Source organism: Calidris pugnax, unplaced genomic scaffold (assembly GCF_001431845.1).
Source record: "Calidris pugnax isolate Ruff unplaced genomic scaffold, ASM143184v1 scaffold44, whole genome shotgun sequence".
NCBI classification, from domain to species: domain Eukaryota; kingdom Metazoa; phylum Chordata; class Aves; order Charadriiformes; family Scolopacidae; genus Calidris; species Calidris pugnax.
In genome coordinates, this window is record NW_015094506.1 from 8,320,474 (window position 1) to 8,338,562 (window position 18,089).

Genomic DNA, 18,089 nt, shown 5'->3' on the forward strand with positions numbered 1-18,089 from the left:
AGGAGAAAATTGTATTAACATTTTTCTCCTACTATTGTGCATATTTCTCTTGTTATAATGGAATAATTTGCTTTGCCTTTTTTAAATACTGATTCTAACTTACAGTATGAAAATACTTTCCCTCTGATTGTCTCTTACTGTTAGGATCAGTTTTCACGCTGCTGAAATACCATGCTTAATGTAAACAAAGGTTATTTGGTCCTTTTTAATTAGAAAGTACTAACTTTTTCAAACTTTGCATGAATCCTGGGACCTTTAAAGAACAATTTCAGAATGTCTTCTTCTGTTGATTTTGTATTTCACTTTCACTTCAGTTGTGTAACAGATAAAGGTATGAGTCACAACAAAATTGTTCGTTTTTGATAATATGGCTTGCCATAACTTTAATATTTGAAAATACATTTTCTTGTTCTTTATGTTTTACTGTGAAGCATGTGTAGGAGGGGTTTCTTTTAAGTGAGTTTTGGCTTACATGGTTGGAATAATAACTTTTATATCAAACATAATTAAATATTTATTTCTTCATTATCAATTCCGAAAACTTTTAAACATGAGAGATTCCCTTTCCTGAAATAGCAAATGTTTATTTGTAGCTTCTATTAAATTCATTGTTTATGGCATCAAGTAATTGGTTTCTATTGTGCAAATTTGTGAAAGGATTTACATGACTTCAGAACAAGATGCATGGGCAGATACAGAATATTTTACAAAAAGGCACAGATGATTCATAACATTATGTATTTCCACTTATATATTATATACTTAACATTATCTGTTAAGTATTAAGTAAAAGTAAAGCTTTCTTTTCAATGTAAATGTCTCATTTTAGTGATGTTATCTGTCTTCCAATCAAGTCAGTTTGCGGTTTGAGGGTGTTTTCTTTTCTACTTTATGTTAATAGTGATAATTACTGTTCACACAGATGACGTGTTTTGCTTAGGTGTATTCAATTTCTCTCTCCCCTCCATAGCGACCCCTATATTTTTCACTTACTGGCACTGTAATTGATAGGAATGAAGCTATAAAATGTGAGAAAATTTCAGCCTGTCTGCTTAATGTAGAGTAATGTGTTCATTTTTTTCTGCATTTGTTGTCTAGTAAATACTGACTCCACTCCAGGGTTTCTCAATATCTAACATTTTCTATGGTTTTGGCCCTCATAATATGAGGGATTGTTTTTACTTCATGTAAACCTAATCTTGGAAACCTAAGATTGGTAAGTTTTAGTACAGTAGGAGACAAAACTCACTGCTTCTATTGGAAACCTAAGATTGGTAAGTTTTAGTACAGTAGGAGACAAAACTTATTTAACAGCTGGGGAGAAGAAGCATGTATGGTTCACCGCCTTGTGGCCCAAAGGCAGAACTATAAATTCTCATTCACTCTTTCTGTGCATGTTTCACACCTCTCTCAGGCACACACAAAAACACTAACCCAAAGTAGAAAGTAATTTTTTATTGGCTTAGGGGAAACTGATTTAGTGGAAACTTAAAAAAAATTTTTTTGATGCTCAAAATCAATCTGTCACTTGTTGGTCACATACAGTTGGGATCCCTGTAAAATCAGATCTACTTGTTCTATTATACTGTTGTGATCCTTTTCTTACAAATAAGAAAACCCTCTTGTTTTTTAGTGAAGGGGTCTGATCATGTAACAAACTGATACTGTGTAAAATGTCTCTTCATAACTATCTTCAAGTCTTTGGGCTGTTACCAAATAAAGTTCAGAGCCTGACAAAGTGCACATGTATTTATCAGTCTCTGCGAAAGTGGAAAGCAGTTTATTCTGACCACAGTAGGTATCAGAAGAGCCTTCCTCTTGTTGTTCTATGCGCTTTGAAATTTGAAGCAGACACCCTTGAAAATGTGACACTCTTCTGAGCCTCCTCATTCACCTTCTGAGATATCTTGTGGTCCAAACTTCTCACTTTCCAATGAGTTATTTTATCTCTTACTAGAGAGTGTTGTGTGAAAATAAATGTTTGTATGGGCCCTCCTTCATGTATGAAGTTCTGGCTATGAAATATCTGAGTACTTTGACGAAGATTAATTAGTGGGTTTATTATGATACTTAGAAATGCCTAATGTTGTATTCTTAATTTTTTCATCATGGTTTTTTAATTTACCAAAATTTGCCCCGTGCATTGAACTAACCACTTTTGTGTGCGTATGTGTTTAAAACCTAGGCATTAGAGCATAAACAACTTGCAAAGAAGTATTGTTTCCATGGAGCTGAGGTTTCAGCTAATTTTATTTTTCTAATATAATAGCCTTTATTTTAAATAGGCATTTTCCTATAGCTTGATATTCAAACAAGACATATTTTTTTTTTGTTGTTTAATGTTGTTCATGAAACAGTGGAAAAATGGAAGGATATTTAACCTGGAAATTACTTTCTAGTTTGTAATTACATTTTGTTCAGCTAAACTAAGAAACATTTATTAAACCAGTTATTGTATTAAGCTACGTTGCCACACACAACCATTAGCATTTGCATAAATCAGATTATGTAGACTTGCAGTATATTCTTTGTCACAGTGAGTTATTTATTAGAGGGAGCATCTGCTCTTTTTCATGGCCTGAATGTCGTATGCCTGGGAAAGCCTGTAACATGACTACAACAACCTAACTTCATTTGAAATTCTGAATATCTGCCAGATAGGATTATGAAAACTCTGCATAAAATACAGTGATGTGTTTCTTCTGCTGAGGTTAACACTGCATTCATTATGCTCACCATTTTCCCATATTTTCAGACATTTATAGTTTAGGCTACATTAGTGACTTCTGTATTGTAAAGCTTTGTAGGAACCTTTAGCTTTCAGGGACTGACATCTGTAGAGTTTTCATGTGAAATTTTAGATTCTAAACAAGATATGTGAAAATATGCATGTGAAAAGCAGAGGATAAATGCAAATTTGGGGTGCTATGTAAATAATGTTCATTTTTCCTAAAACAAAATTTGAAAAAGCAAATCTTAACTTTTTTGAATGGTTTCTGAAAAATTATGCATCACTTTTATGTTTCTAAAAGTATAAATATACAGGCCAACAAATATAGCATGTTTTTTAAAATGAACATTTTTTCTTGGTTCTGTGGAAGGCTCAATGAAACTTGCTCACAAAGGCTGTTTCAGGTGGTTGAAGGAAATAATTATTTTGGATAGCTCTGTACATGTATTATTCCTACAAGAGCAAACCCAATGTTTCAGATACTTGGTAAGAGGGTAAAAGAGAATACCCTTTTAAAATATATGTCATAAATACTTTACGGTGACCGGAGTAAATCCTCCAGTGTCATTAACCTTAAATGAGATTACTGGGGATTTTCCAGGTTCTGTAATATATCATGAAGTGAACCTTATTATCTGTTCTATGACAAATTACATATTCAGGTGTCTCTAGCTGTCATAACAATGAACATTTATCCTCGTTTGACTCATGAAAATGATTCTAATTACATGATACTACAAAAATTACTTTTGTTAAGTTTTTAGTAATAGAGAAAAGTGTTTTTACTAGCCATAAAATTATAGTAATGTTCCTTATTTCTTTCAGTGGAAAGGCAGTCAGAATAAATATTTCACCATCTAATTTGTGGGTTTGGGTTATGATGAAATAGGAAATACTTTCAATTGGTTTTGCTCAGTACCTTCTTGTGACAAACACACAACATCCTTCAAGTTTGGGCATTCTCCTCACTACCTTGCTGTGTGTCAAAAAACTATCCTAATTATCTTCAGTAACTGGTCAGGTTTTCTTTCTTGCTTGAATTCTTGACTCTTACAACCTTTGATTACTTATCATGAACATTTCAGTGTGAAGTGTCCCAATCCAACAATGTTATACATCAGTCTGTTTAAAATATTAGAAAAGATGCAAGCACATTTGGACTAGGTATAAGGAAGAATTTTTTTGCAATGAGGGTGGTGAGACACTGGCACAGGTTGCATAGAGAGGTGGTAGATGCCCCATCCTTGGAAACATTCAAGGTCATGTTGGACAGGGCTCTGAGCAGCCGATCTAGTTGAAGATGTCCCTGCTAATTACATTTATCTTGCACTAGATGGCCTTTAAAGATCCCTTCCAACCCAAACTATTCTGTAATTCTATGATTCTGTTACATAAATGGCATAAATGCAATAGTCATTGCTCACTCTCGTGGTAATTATCAGCTTTGGGTCGATCGAGTGTTTAGGATCAATAACTCTCCAAAGTTTTATTAATTGAAGTATCATTGTAGTCTTCTAAAGAACAACCAAGCAGGATTTATCCCACTATGATGGAAGAGAACCCACTTGGATTCTTCATGCTGGTCCTCTGGCGTGCAGCAAGCCAGGGAAGAAGATGCAATACCCTGGTGGATCCCAAGGGATATGTCAGAGTTTAACAGCAGTTCTTCATTACCTATACAAATGAAAAAGAAATTTTCTAAAGACAGTAGACACATTGCATTCTTCCTTTAAAGTTTATTATTCAGAAGAAAAACTCTTCTTGTTCTTATACATTTGTAGATAATAATTATAGCCATAAGTTTTTCTTTAAAAGTCTGAATTATCTGAAAATATAATTGAAACTGCCCCGTAATCATTCTCTTTCTAAACCAGTGCCCTTAACTTATATTTTCAAGTATAAATATGCATAGGGGCATTCTTTCTCCCCATACTTTCTAAAAAAGTGCCTTAGAGCTAAAATAACTATTTCTTATAACCTTTGTCATTCTTTTTAGGTTTCTTACATAAATTGTGGTGACAGTTTTTAATGACAAGACAGTCATATATCAAAAGAGAGACTTAAACAAATCCAGATCTAGTAAGTTTTCAAATAATGGGATATGGTGTGGCCTTCAACTGTGGATAGCCTAGACTCTAGGAGGTCAAGGCGACTGTTCATAAATTTAGGATTTATAAATAAATTAATAATTGCCTAAAGAGACACAACATACATGAATTACCAGTGTGGTGAATGAGACGTAACAGTACATCTTTCAAGAACAGTTTTTCTGCTGTTGCTCATCTGGAGGTCATGTCTGACTGATGCCTTGTCCAGTGTTCCAGGGAAGTAAAAAAACTTTAACTGATTTGATTTCTATAGGAAAGGAGATGGATGGTATGATACATGTTCAGTTAAATACAAATTCTCTCTTCTTGTCAGAATGTCAGTTCAGATTTGATGCCTACTGAGCCTCTATCACTTTATTTTTAGGTCGTAAACCCACAAAATTTTATGTACTGTTTATATCTTAGTCCTTGAGCATACATTGTTCAGATTGATTCTTATAAGGAATTGCAAGAGTATCTAGGAGGCAGAAGCAAGAGTAGTAGAAGCTTTGTAGGAACATGGGAAAAAGGCCTAACTCAACAGCATGTAGGTTTTGAAGATTTACTCATGTTACAAAACATTGTTTCACACTTGTATATAACCATTTGCAATTGCCATATAGATACTTTAGAAGCAAATTCGTGCCCACTGATCAACAGTCTCCCACCCCTCACCTCCCACCCTCCACTTTCTATTTCTAGTCCTGTTCAGGTTTCAGATTACATATGATAGGTATTATACCATCAAACATATATTCAGAAGAGATCCAAATGGCTGAAAGCTGCTGAGTAAGGGCCATGATACATCCCTGGCATGTGCTCTGCAACTTCAATCTCACGTTACTGCTTCTTTCTACAAGGCAAAAATCTAATTTGTATTTTATCAGTACAGGCAACTGCTCTCTAATGCTTTCTCAGTGACTCACCCATTTTCACTCTCCTCTTTTTCTGTCACTTCTATTATGTATGTGTTTTTATCCTTTCCACAAAAATACTTATTTTAATATACTGGCAACCCAGCACATTACTTTTATGAATTTGTGATTTCAAATAAGAACTAACTCTCACTTGATAGTGGTGGTAAATTACATGTGTCATCTTCAGCTTCTTGGAACAGTTTACAGAAATTCAAGATTGAATAATCTATAACTCAAAAGAATTAAACACAGATTATTTTGATTTCAGGACTAAAAAATATTCAGTTATAATGGAAGAGCGTTACTTTAGAAGGTTTTATTATATAGATGAAAATATCTAGGATACGCAGGATTACTGTAGAGTAACTGCTCATTGCAGTGGGTGAGGTGAGACAACAGAACTGATGTTATTGAGAAGAATGCTGAAGAGCTTTTAATCTTAGAAAAAAACAGAATCACATAGTTTGGTGCCTGATACTTGAAGACAATTTATCATCTGCTTACCTCTAACTTGAATTAGTTTAGAGCTCAAAAATTTCTACAGTATGCTCAGTACCTGCAAAATGGAGAACACATTTCAGCAACTAGAAGACTTTACATTGCTTTCCTCCAGCAATGAGAATTTGTCTTTGTTTGTTTGTTTGTTTGCTATATATGCACTTTTTAAATTAAGGCTTATCATCGTCACTTAATCAGTTGATAGAGTTCCAGACTTTTTAAAGTATTAACAATTCTTTTTTGACTCTAAGTTATTTGAGTTCTGCTTGGCATGCTATTATCATATTTGCTTTATTAGGGAGAAGTTTAGGAAGAATTTACTTGTCAGTAATTTACATTCCAACCATTTTCTCAGTAACCCCATCATTTTTATTTATTCTTCTCTGACATTTATATTCTTGCAATGTTAATTACAGAATGTTGAATAACATTCAGAAAATCAAATTGAATGTTAAGAGCAATTAGGAAAGGAGTAGAGTACAAAAGAGAGAGCATCGTTATGTCAGTGTGAATACTTGGTGAGCCCTCATCTTCAGTGCCATGTGATAATCTAATCCCTGTCACATCACTGAAGACTGAGAGTGTGAGGGGTGACAGGCATGGTCAAAAGCCTGGAACGGTTGGATGAGTAGATTAGAACTTCTTATTACTTAAAAGAGAGGACAAGGGAAGTGTGATAGAGGTTCTGTGAAATCACAAGCAGGGGATATGTAAAGAACAAGCATTCATTGCCTTCTGAAGTACAAGAATTAGGGATGTCAGACTTGGTGAGACAGAGGAAAGAAAATGAGGTGCAAACTGTAAAAAGTGATGTGCTCTAAAGGCAACTTGAGAAGGCAATTTTAGATAGTTGATTGGTGGAAATGCAAAAGAAACTCATCACCTTTTGATTATGAAGTGGAGGACCCCCAAGGGGTAGTAGGAGACAATGTACTGCTACACATTTGTCCTGTCCTTGTGCTGGTCTCACTGTTCTCTAGGCCAGCACCGTTGGCTACCTTTGTAGACAGAATATTGGGTGATGTAGACCTAAATTCTGATCTAATGTCTATTCTTATATTTCATACATCATTTTTTTAATGTGGTTTTTTTTTTTTTTTCTGTAGCTGAATTCAGGAGCTGAGCAGGGGTTCATTTTGATGTTTGGTGATAGTTTTAAGGCTGCAGTATTTCTTCATGGGCTTCTCTAGGCAGATTTACTATTACTAGGGTTTTGGCATTCTGACTTACTCTTATAGAAACTTGCATTTACAAGAATTAAATTGAAGTCTGCTATTTGCTTTGGTAAATAAATTTTTGCCTCTGTTAAATGCACAAGGTAGAAATTCCTCTTTTTTTTTTTTTCAAGATAGGAAGGAATCCACTTGTCCCGCAATTGCACTTCAGCTGCTTTGATGCCTCCACATTACACAGTGTATTTTGGGGAGAAATATCTTCTGTCTGTATTGTGATAAAAAGACAGGAATATAATACAGAGTTAAAAGTGCTGTTATTTCTAAATTACATTATTTTTAAAGTTTTCTTTAGTTTAAACGTAAGGTTTCAACTCATGCACACTTTTTCCAGTAATAAAACTGTGTGTTTGTAAGCTTGTTTTCATTGTACTCTTCCTAATATCCATGCTTCATTTTATGCAAGTGTGATTTGCAGGATTTAAAAAAAAAAAAACAAACACACACTTTTTTTTTTTCATACAGGATGTTGGCTGCAGGAATGATCTTCTATTAGCTTCATCTAAGAAATGAGATGGTTTAAATTTAAAAATTGTATTTTCTACTGGAGCAAGCCCACTGGAAAACTCCAATTCCTTGTTATGTCTTTAGAGACCACTAGCTGAGAGTAGTTAGTATATATTGGCAAGATTGCTAATGCAGATGGCTTGTTCTCTGACTAGACATAAACAGCAAAGGGTAAAATAGGTAGAGACACAATCACATTCCTTTTTTAGGCATGTATTTTGAACACTGAGCACTAGTCTTTTATTGTTTGCTAGTACATACTTATTGTTACTAATGCTTGTTGGTATTTTGTTTATTTTATTTTGTATAAGTTTTTCCTGTTACCTGTTTCCAGTGTTCTTTTTCAAGTTTTTTTGTTCAGTGGTGGTTTAACCTAAGATTTAAAATTCAATTTTGTTGAAGTCATCAGGTAGAATTTTGAAGTGGAGCTCCTGTTGCTGCCTTCTCAACCATATGCTTTGAGAGGCCTTGAATTATTACCAGATTATAAACTCTCATAAAAATGAGGTCACAACACAGTGAGCAGGAAAAACTGCAAAAATTTCGGTAATGTAATGATCCACTAACAGTATAAATCATTTACCTAAAAAAGGAACTGTTATCTACAGCCATAGTTTACCTCAGGCTGTATGAGTTCTTCTTGATGAAGAAACTGTTATTCCATATCCTTTTCTGGATGTCACGTTCTTCAATATTTTCTGAGTAGTGCTGTGATATTATCTAACTGTCAGAGTGCTTTCTGGCCCTTTGCATTTTATTATATCTTATTTGATTTATGTGGAGTGCGCGACTTTCCCAGGCATCCGTATGTCCAGTGTAAGAAAGATGTGGAAACATGTCTTCGTCCATGCAGCTGCTTTCTGCCGGGATTAAAAAAATAAATTGCAAATCAAGAAACTGTGGTGAAACTGTATGATGTCTTCTTATTCATGTTCTAAAGAAGAGACAGTCTGCTTGACTGGACATTTTAGTGTACCGCCAAAACCAATTCCTTTTTTTTCCTCCCTCCACATTTGCTAATGATGGGAATTCACTGTATGTATCACCCTTAAGGGACCTTGCACCATTGTTGGTATTCACTCAAATACAGAGCAGCAATTCATTTTCATTCATAACCTGGGATTCTGCCATCAAGATGTAAATGGCATATCTTTAGCTTTCTTATATATAATATAAACATATTGTAAAACCATCCACAAAGAGAAAGTAATTGCAGTAGTTAATGTAATTGTCACTTTCGTGAGATATAATTTAAAAAATTGAATAAGAGACATCCCTTGAATTAGAATCTAGCAAAACAGCTATTGCAAGACCAGTTGGAGCTTTTGCTAAATACAAAGTTTGATGAATAGAGGTGTTTCTGTAACTAAACAAGAACTATATTACACAAAAAATTTAAAGAAACAAGAAATGTTATCCTCTAGCATGCAAGTAATTCTTCCAGTCTGTTACAATTTGGATTTCAGCTGAACATGGTATTTAATTTGCTGAGTTTTAAACCCTGCTAGCCAGAGTTATTGAACCTCGTTGTTCTCCTCTGTCATCTGAGAAATATCTCTCTTACCTACTTCAATTTTTGCATTTCAGGAATCTTATTCAAAGAAGAGAGGTTATGCATTGGAAGCAATATCCTCTGTACCTCTGGATGCAGTTCCTTCAGAAAATGACAGCAGTCTTTGTGATTCGATAGATGTAGCAGTGACCAAAAAACCTTGTTCCCTAGAGATAGCAAGAGTTCCTTCCTCAAGACCAGGTAAATCACCAAATAATCCTTTTCATAGTCTTTGGTGTAAGTGTAATGTTACAGAAGGTATAGAATTTTATATAGAAAGTATAGGTTTGCATTTCTAAGAATACAGTACTCTGTTTACTTATCACAGCATCATTATAGTCTTCTATTAGCTACCATAAGAGCTTAATATCAGAATGAAGATTAATAGCAAAATGCTGTAGAGGGGAAAACAAAATAGAGGTTTAAATAATTTCCTAGATAAATATAAGATTGAAAAAAAATTAGAAATTGAATTTCTTTAAGACCAGCCTTTTGCAGTAATCTATTTACCAACCTGTTTCTGTTTTTTAATGAAGTGCTTAGCAAGAACATTGTACAACTAATTCAAAATTTAAAGTACTCTGTATTTCCATGTTACATAAAGGAAGATCTGTTCCATTTTTGAAAATGAAACAGTGAATGAGAATTGATAGAATTATTAAATGACAGTTTGGCAGACTGCTGTTTGTGGTATACAGGTTCGAACAGCAATGAGTTACAATAATTAAAAAACAATAGAATTATGCTGAGTCAGATGAATGATATTACCTGTAAGGACTCTGTTTATGTTCTCCGAATTTATATGCTCTATTCCATTACCCTTGTTTGAACTCTTTATTAGTCATCACCTGGTACAGGAATTTCAGAATGTAATCATTTCACAATAAGTAATTGGACTGAGAGTCTGCTTTGCAAAATGACAGTTTTCAGCAGCACAGACCTATTTGAAACAGACAATTGACTTTTTGACCTGTGCTATCTTGATTATGAATCATGATTTGGGAAATGCACAAGAATGACTGATGATGACAATGACAAAGATGATTGTTGATTAACATCATGTTACCTATCTAGTCTGTGTAAAGGGAAGCACCTTCTTGATTTTGCAGCTGAACTAGTATTGGAAGAGTGCCAGAGCTATATCAAGCATAGTATTCAAGGGCCAGATAGCAAGATACAGCTTTAGAGTCTGCAGGGTGAGGTGGAGTGGATCATAATTCTTACCTCTCCATAAGGTTTGGACTAACAAAGGCATGAGGAAACCTGCATTATGAACAGTGATCTAAGAGGTGGCACAAAATTAGATAGTATCTTCACAGCATTGTTGCACAGAGTGGACTAGAGTCTGACTCGAACATCAGCATGACTACTTGCATAACAGGTTGTTTGCCTTGTTGATGGTTTTTTGGCTCTGATAATCTAGAAAATTAGCAGACTGTGCAGGACAATATTATGGGTTGTCCTTCAGTAAAGGAAGAAAATGCCAAATTATCCTTGTTTTTCAGACTTCTATTTGATTAATCACCATAAACATACTTATTGCAATGGGAAGACTGCCATATCCCTACCCCATAAATTGGCTGAGGGAGTTCATTATCTGCCTCTGTAGTAATGGGGATTGACTACAAAGCTTTCCATTGTAATTAGTATAAAAAGATTTTCGCTACTCTAAAATACCAGGCTTTAGAAGAGTGTTGTCTGCTGAACATAGGCATTTTTCTTAGGCGTATTAAGTCCATTAAGATCAGTATGAAAAACAGATAAGTATGAAAAATAGAAAAAAAGGGACATTTTTAGGTCTTAATCTGGAAATATATTTTGTGTGTAGTTAAATATGGTGTGTATCAGAGGCCCAGAGAAGAAAGGAAGCTCTAGGACATTCATGAGGGCACCCATCATCTTTATAAGATCTAACAAGGTCAATGAGTTGAAAATATAAACATGCTGTAATTTCTTCTGTCTTAGTTTTCCATATACCACTATGATCTTTTCCTTGGCATTTTAATGGGAAGAACATTTGGCTGTATAGATAAGCAGATTCCAAAATGTGATTTTATTTTTAGCTATAAATGTAGTTGTTATCTAACTTGGCCTGGCTTGTAAGCCATATCTGTAATCCTGTTGGCTGTTATCTTATACTACGAATGACCCAAATGAAATAAGCTGTGTCACAATCAACTGTCACACCAGTTCTAAAGTACTTAACACTATGCATAATTGTATGTGAATATCAGCCTGTCACTTCAGTTCATACAGATTTATTGCTTGAAGAAGCTATGTATGATTACAGAAATAATTCTTTTAAAACAGATACCTAACTTGCATGCCTTTTTTCCTGAATTTCCCTGTTTTTATACCACTGAGACATGCTGACTTTTGGAATACTGTTTCAAATTTCTATACGATGTAATGTGTAGAGTTCATTTCAGAGCATGAGGCAGCACTTTGAACATAAAATTGCATCTGTCAGTCTCCTTTCCCTAGGTGGTAGGACACTGATCAACTCTCCCGACTGTCTCAACATTACTGCTTCTTGGCAGTAAAAGTGAGACTGACTCTACTCAGTGATGGAAAATTCTCCTTTCCTATATTGAGAGGAAAGGTCATTCTGGCTGGCCTTTCAAGCTGTAGAGCTGCATGTAACTATTATCTGCCCTGCCAGTAAACTAACAGGTTGGGAATGGTCACCTTGTCAGACATCATTCTCTGATCTACTGGGGAAAAATCCAGACTGTTTTCTAGTTCTCCATACTATTTTTAATTTTCCTGAATCTTATTCTTGAACTGGTAGAGAATAGCAGAGGATGAGAACTGCATGCACCAAATGGTAAAGGATTGCTAGATATAAGAGAGAAAAACTGAACAGAAAGGAAATAAAAGTAGTCATAAAGGTTGTTACTTCCACTTCTGAAATTTTATGTTGTGTGGTTTATGTCTGTTTGCAAGAAATTAGGTTTATATAGGAAGAATAACAGTTACATTATTGGTTTATCCTGGCAATTAAAATAGTTGCTCCTAATTAGGACTGACCTAAATGTAAAAAAGACTGTATGTGTGTCTGAGTTCAAGTTAAGCTGTTCTTTGTTTCTGCTGTAGATTGACAGGACAATGTTGGCAGAGTGTGTTATCATCTCTGTCTCAGTATCTCCGCTTTTAAAATAACAGCTAAGACTTGATAGAAATATTCTGAAATACTGCACTCTTTGATTTATGAAATTTTAAATCCAAATTTATATTTTACTTTGCAGAAAAAATTATCTCAATCTCCTAAAATTAATTTTTTTAATAGAAGATTGATGCATGAATCAATCTTCCTAATATTTCTGTTGAGCTATTCCAGAACAGTATCTTTATTCCTTAAACTAGACATTTCTACCAGTCATTTTAATTTTTAGACTGCCCCTCCATTAAAGAAAGAAATCACATGACATATTTAACCTTGAAAAATGACCATAGAATTTTATTCGTTTGTAAGGCACACATTAGTATTGCTCTTTTAATCTTAAGAATATAATTAAATTTTGTGAACTGTAGGAGCAAATCATCCCAGTAAAGGTGTAAAGTTTTAATAAATGGCTAAAGCTCAAGGCACTGGATAATTCTAATGCTAAAGTAGGCATTGTGAGTATCTTCATGAAGTTAGTGGGGTTTTCATCAGTTATCTATTGTCTAGAATACTGGTAGCAGAAGTTTAGGTGCAAGCAACATGGTGCATTTGGGCCTGTGCTTTTGAAGACCGTTACAGATGTAACTTGCATCTTTAATAGCTTGGACATTTTGTACCATACTCTATTCTTACACTTCATAATGTCATACCCTTTATTTGGCAGAAATATTGAATTAAACCTGAGCTACATTACAGAAGAAATGTTAAATACATTTTTTTCATTGGTGTTAAGTCTGTGTCCACAACCAATAGAGAGATCATATCTCTTTCAGTATGCCTCTATAGTTTCTACTGGAGAACTCCCTAGAAGTGAGACCAGGTGGCAGTTTACATGCTATATTTTTAATAATAGTGAATAATGGCCAGTACTACTTAAAATATTATTAGGTCTCATTGAATATCATTAGGAATTAGAGAGGACTTTTTAAATGTTATTTTTCAATAATTACTTAGTGGGAAAAAAAATCCTCTTTTGGCAAAGTTGATCTGTCCATGTAGATTAATGAAGGTTTTAGTACAGCATCTCAGTAAGAAGAAGAGAGATTGCCATTTGTAAACTGCATGAAAATCATCCTTGCGTAAGGGACTTCTAGTTCAAGGATCTGTTTCTTCCAGTTATGCTGCTGTACTGTGGCTGCAGGTGAGGGAGACCTTAGTGAACCATCTTCAACTTTGGAAACAGCTCAGGTGTAGCAATGCGGAACTCAGTGTGAGCTGCAAAATCCAGCTCAGAAATAAGGCAAATACTTGGGGGCTTTACTTATGCTGAGCTCTCAGTCACCACACAGTCAGCAATTCCCAAGTCAGCAATTTTAAAGATAGCTCTGGTACAACTGCTCTACCCAGTTACATGTAAGATACGGCTTCTGTCAAGGTGATAAAAATGTCCTTAGCTATATGTTGTGTTGCCAGTAGCCTGTAGCGGGCAAACACAAGGCAAGGAGTTGAAACATAAAGGAAGAGATATCTTAGCAGCTATTCTGGTCATCTACCTGGCTGAATGTACTTTGGAGAAATCTTGCTGTTGTCAGTCATGATGTTTTTGTCATTTAGAATAATTACTCAATTTGCACTTAAATGCCAGTAACTTGTAAGGAGGACCATACAAGATAATAAATCTGTAATTAATGATACCTTTTTCTTATAGCTTCGTAATCACAGCAGGGAAAATAACAAAAAATGTTTGTCACTGCATTATTACAACATATCAAACTGCCCCCAAGCTGGCCTATCTACTGCAACATTAGGGGTTTTTTTTCTTTCTCAGCCTGGAATCCCTCTCCTGTTACTATAGTGAAAATAAACCTGAAAATTTGTAGCCAGTGTGTCAGCTCACCTCTGCTTGCATTCTTGTGTATAACACTATGTCAGCAGTCTCATACAGATATCTTGGAGACAGTTCTTTAGAAACCTGAATTGAAAAATAGCCTAGGTGTGATAACATTTTTATTAAAATTAAAATATGTATCTTCTACATAGTTTCCAAAGCCATTAAATACTTGGCTTGGTAAATAAAGTGCTATTTGTCAGGCCATCAGTTTCTGATTGACTTCAGTAACAAATCTTCACAGCACTTATCATGAATATTTGGACATTTCAATTCTCCAGATTGAGACTAAGGTAACAAATACATCATTTCCTGTGTTTGAGATTCTCCTTAGTCCTTCTTTTGTTACTAATATATTTATAGAAACTCTTTTTATTATTCTTAACATCCAAAGGCAGGTTAAATTCTAGCTGGGCTTCTAATTTTCTCCCTACATAGCCTTACAACATCTTTGTAGTCTTCAATATGTAGGTCAGGATTAGGTCCCGTGATGGGCAGGAAGGTTCATGATGTCAAGAGCAGGTCTGAGTTCAAGCTGGGAAGCCAGCCCATGACTTGGGGTCTGGATGCACAGGCATCAGCACAAGATGGGCACTCCTTCAGCATAGCTCAGACAGGAGCTAAAGGCCCCAGACTGAGCTGAAATAGTGTCTCCAGGAGGTAGGATGTGAATTGAGAACCTTACAAGGCTGGTCAGGGCCATTAGAGCTTTTTAGTGCCTCAGGGTGTGATGTGATGTATGAATGATAATCAATGTCCTCTATTCTTCCATCTGTCAGTCAAGGAGACAGTATCTTCAAAGAGTATAATTTATCTGTATGTTGAGTGAGAACTGAAGAGCCACTCAGAGCTTGTCAATAAGGAACATAAAGCATAGGTGTGTATCATAATGTGAGCCATGCATCAGTTTGGTGGAGTAGATAACTGACAGAAGAGGCTTGTGTTTCCATAACAACCTAATAACTGAAGTCTTTCTTAGGTAGCAAGTGGTTTCTCTTTTAAGTGATTTTTGGCCTTAGAGAAATACTCCCAGTATTAATTAAAGTTTCCCAGTTCTCAGAGTGTTTTATACAGTATAATCCCCCTTTACTTTTAGCACAGAAAAAGACTGATAAGCCATGAGAAGAATGAGTAAAAGCATCTCACAGTGCCCTGACATGATAAGGACACTCCCTTTCAAGGGAGAAAACTTGGGCTCTAGCCTTTGTGTAGTTCTTTTAATAAACATCTCAAGATACATTTTAAAAATAGCTAGGGTTTTGTGGCTGTTACTCTGAATAGAATTCTGTTTCAGAACCACTGAGTTCTATGCCAGTGATTTTTTGGAATCTGAAATAAGCTGATATGCCAGCTTATTTCCAACCTCGGTGTCTTCATGGCCAACTGAAGTCAAGACAGAGTAACCCAAACATACTGTCTTTGCTAAGTCAGCTCTTCAGCAACTCTTCAGGAAGCAATTCTGGGCAGCTCCTGCATGATTCTGCTTATTGCCCTTAAGCATGTCTATACGTACTGCCGTGTCGTGGTGGCTAGAGGACTCCAAAGGATGATAAAGTGTTGCATAGAAGTCTTCCAAAAGTGTTTATTCTTTATCATAGTATCTTCAAGTTACTTCGTCTTATTTCTGTACGTCTGCATCCATTTAAGGTATTGGCCTCTATAGAAATCTGGATGATACTGTCTACATACTGTGCCCTAATATCCTTCCCTTTTTCTGTGTAAGAAGAGAAAGTGAAGTTATAGGAATTATGATAAGACCTGAAGTGGTTGAACCAAAAAAAGATATATTTTTTCAATTAAATGTTATTTAGTCCAGGTGAGAATATTTTTGGTTTTGCCGGGTATTTACCTGCTTTTTTAGTGAAATTTACTCTAAAGTGAAAATAGAAAATTATCAAACAATCTTCAACTGTATTTTTCAGTCAATAAATTATAGTGAAACATGATGTCTAGCCTTAACTGTAAGACCTATACATACTTCTTCTCAGCTCTCCTTTGTCTTCCTTTAACCTGTGTCTGAGCCATATGGAGAGAATTTGGCTATGGTACAGTATTTATCAATTTACTTGTTTTAACAGGTTAATTTATAAAGACATAAGGATCACATTCAGAATTTCAAGATGCAAATCTTTGCCAGAACATGATGTGTTGGAAACCAAACTAACCTTCTGACTGAGTTTCTGTGATGACGCATTTCATATTTGTCATTCCTACTTCCACAGTATAGAGTGCACACTTCTTATCAGAAGCAATTTTGTCTAATGCACTAGCATATGGTTGCAGTTCGGATTTTTTAATTTTACATGGCATTTTAATAAAGGTGAAGGGAGTGCTGATGGAAGAATAAAATATACAATAGCTCTTCTATCATGCATTTTGTTGTTTTCTCTTTAGTATAGCTAGTACTTGTTTTGAACACCTTTCAAAAATGTAAAAGAAGAGATTTCTGAAAATTATGCCTGGAGATTGTTTGTTGATATAGTTGTTCCTACAGTAGGAATTATAAATTTATAATTTATTTTCTACTTTGAAGTATTTTCTGGCATTTTATAGTTCTTTGTATTTTATCTAAGTACAAATCCCCAAAATATGGGTAGCTTGGGAGTTCTTTTTTATCATAATGACATTTTCATACCCGTTTCTGTATTTCTGATGTTATCATCATAGTTCTTGGAGTACAATTAGGATGCTTTATATTACCTTATTTAGTACCATGTATCTTAGAGGAGCACAGCTCACCTGTGTTTCTGGTCTTGTGTTGATTACTGTTTTGTTGGCAAAAGTTATTAACTGACTGGTCCTGACCAGTAGGTCTTCAAGTGATCTGAATCTCAGAGGTTGGCATATATTCCTAACCTCACTGATGTTAGGGCAAGTTTTGCTGTTAATTTCAGTTGGGTTAGATTTTCACCGTATATATCTTCTTCAAAAAGAAGGTTCTTTGTTAAAATCAGAAATTAGTCAATTAAGTATTGATATGAGATCAGGAAAAATGTGTGTCTTGTAGTGTAAGATGAAAAACGAGGTATTGTCTGTGGGATTATTTTTTCTTTTTTTTTTTTTTCTGATTTCATCTGAAATCAGGAGATGATACCTTTTAAGTTACTATAACAGTGTTGTAGTTGGAAGTGGCTGCAGGTGGGTCAATGCAGTGTGCAACTCTGATTTCTGCCCAGTTAGCTACCTCTCTAAGATCATATTCTGACAGCATGTGAAAGCTATGACCCATTTTAATTATCTTGGGTACATTTCAGAGAGTGAAAATTATCTTGGGTAAATTTCAGACAGCTTGACATTTTTTTTCTACAGGGAAGTCCATTCCTAAGTAGTTCAGGTAAGACAGGTTTCTGCTATCACCTAATAAATAGATCCAGGTGATCAATATGCACTTTATGAATACAGGTTCTGTTCCATACTCTTTCTTGATTTGGCTGTAGCCTGCTGTCAGTAGAGTTATACCAACAGTGCATATATCCCCTATCTAATGTTTAAAGAAGAAAATATATTCACTCTTTATTGTTTCAGTTCCTTGTACAATATGGGAATCAGCTATTTTTGACAGAAGTTAAAA

At 34.9% G+C, this 18,089-nt stretch overlaps 1 protein-coding gene across 1 annotated transcript in view; it reads left to right on the plus strand.

Moving 5' to 3' along the window:
- The window catches only part of ANKS1B (ankyrin repeat and sterile alpha motif domain containing 1B), a 455,905-nt gene that overhangs the window by 116,010 nt on the left and 321,806 nt on the right, over nt 1-18,089 (plus strand). Inside the window, exon 10 of the mRNA XM_014963686.1 lies at nt 9,560-9,725. Within this exon, the coding sequence (XP_014819172.1) occupies nt 9,560-9,725 (166 nt within the window). The remainder of the gene's footprint in view (nt 1-9,559; nt 9,726-18,089) is intronic.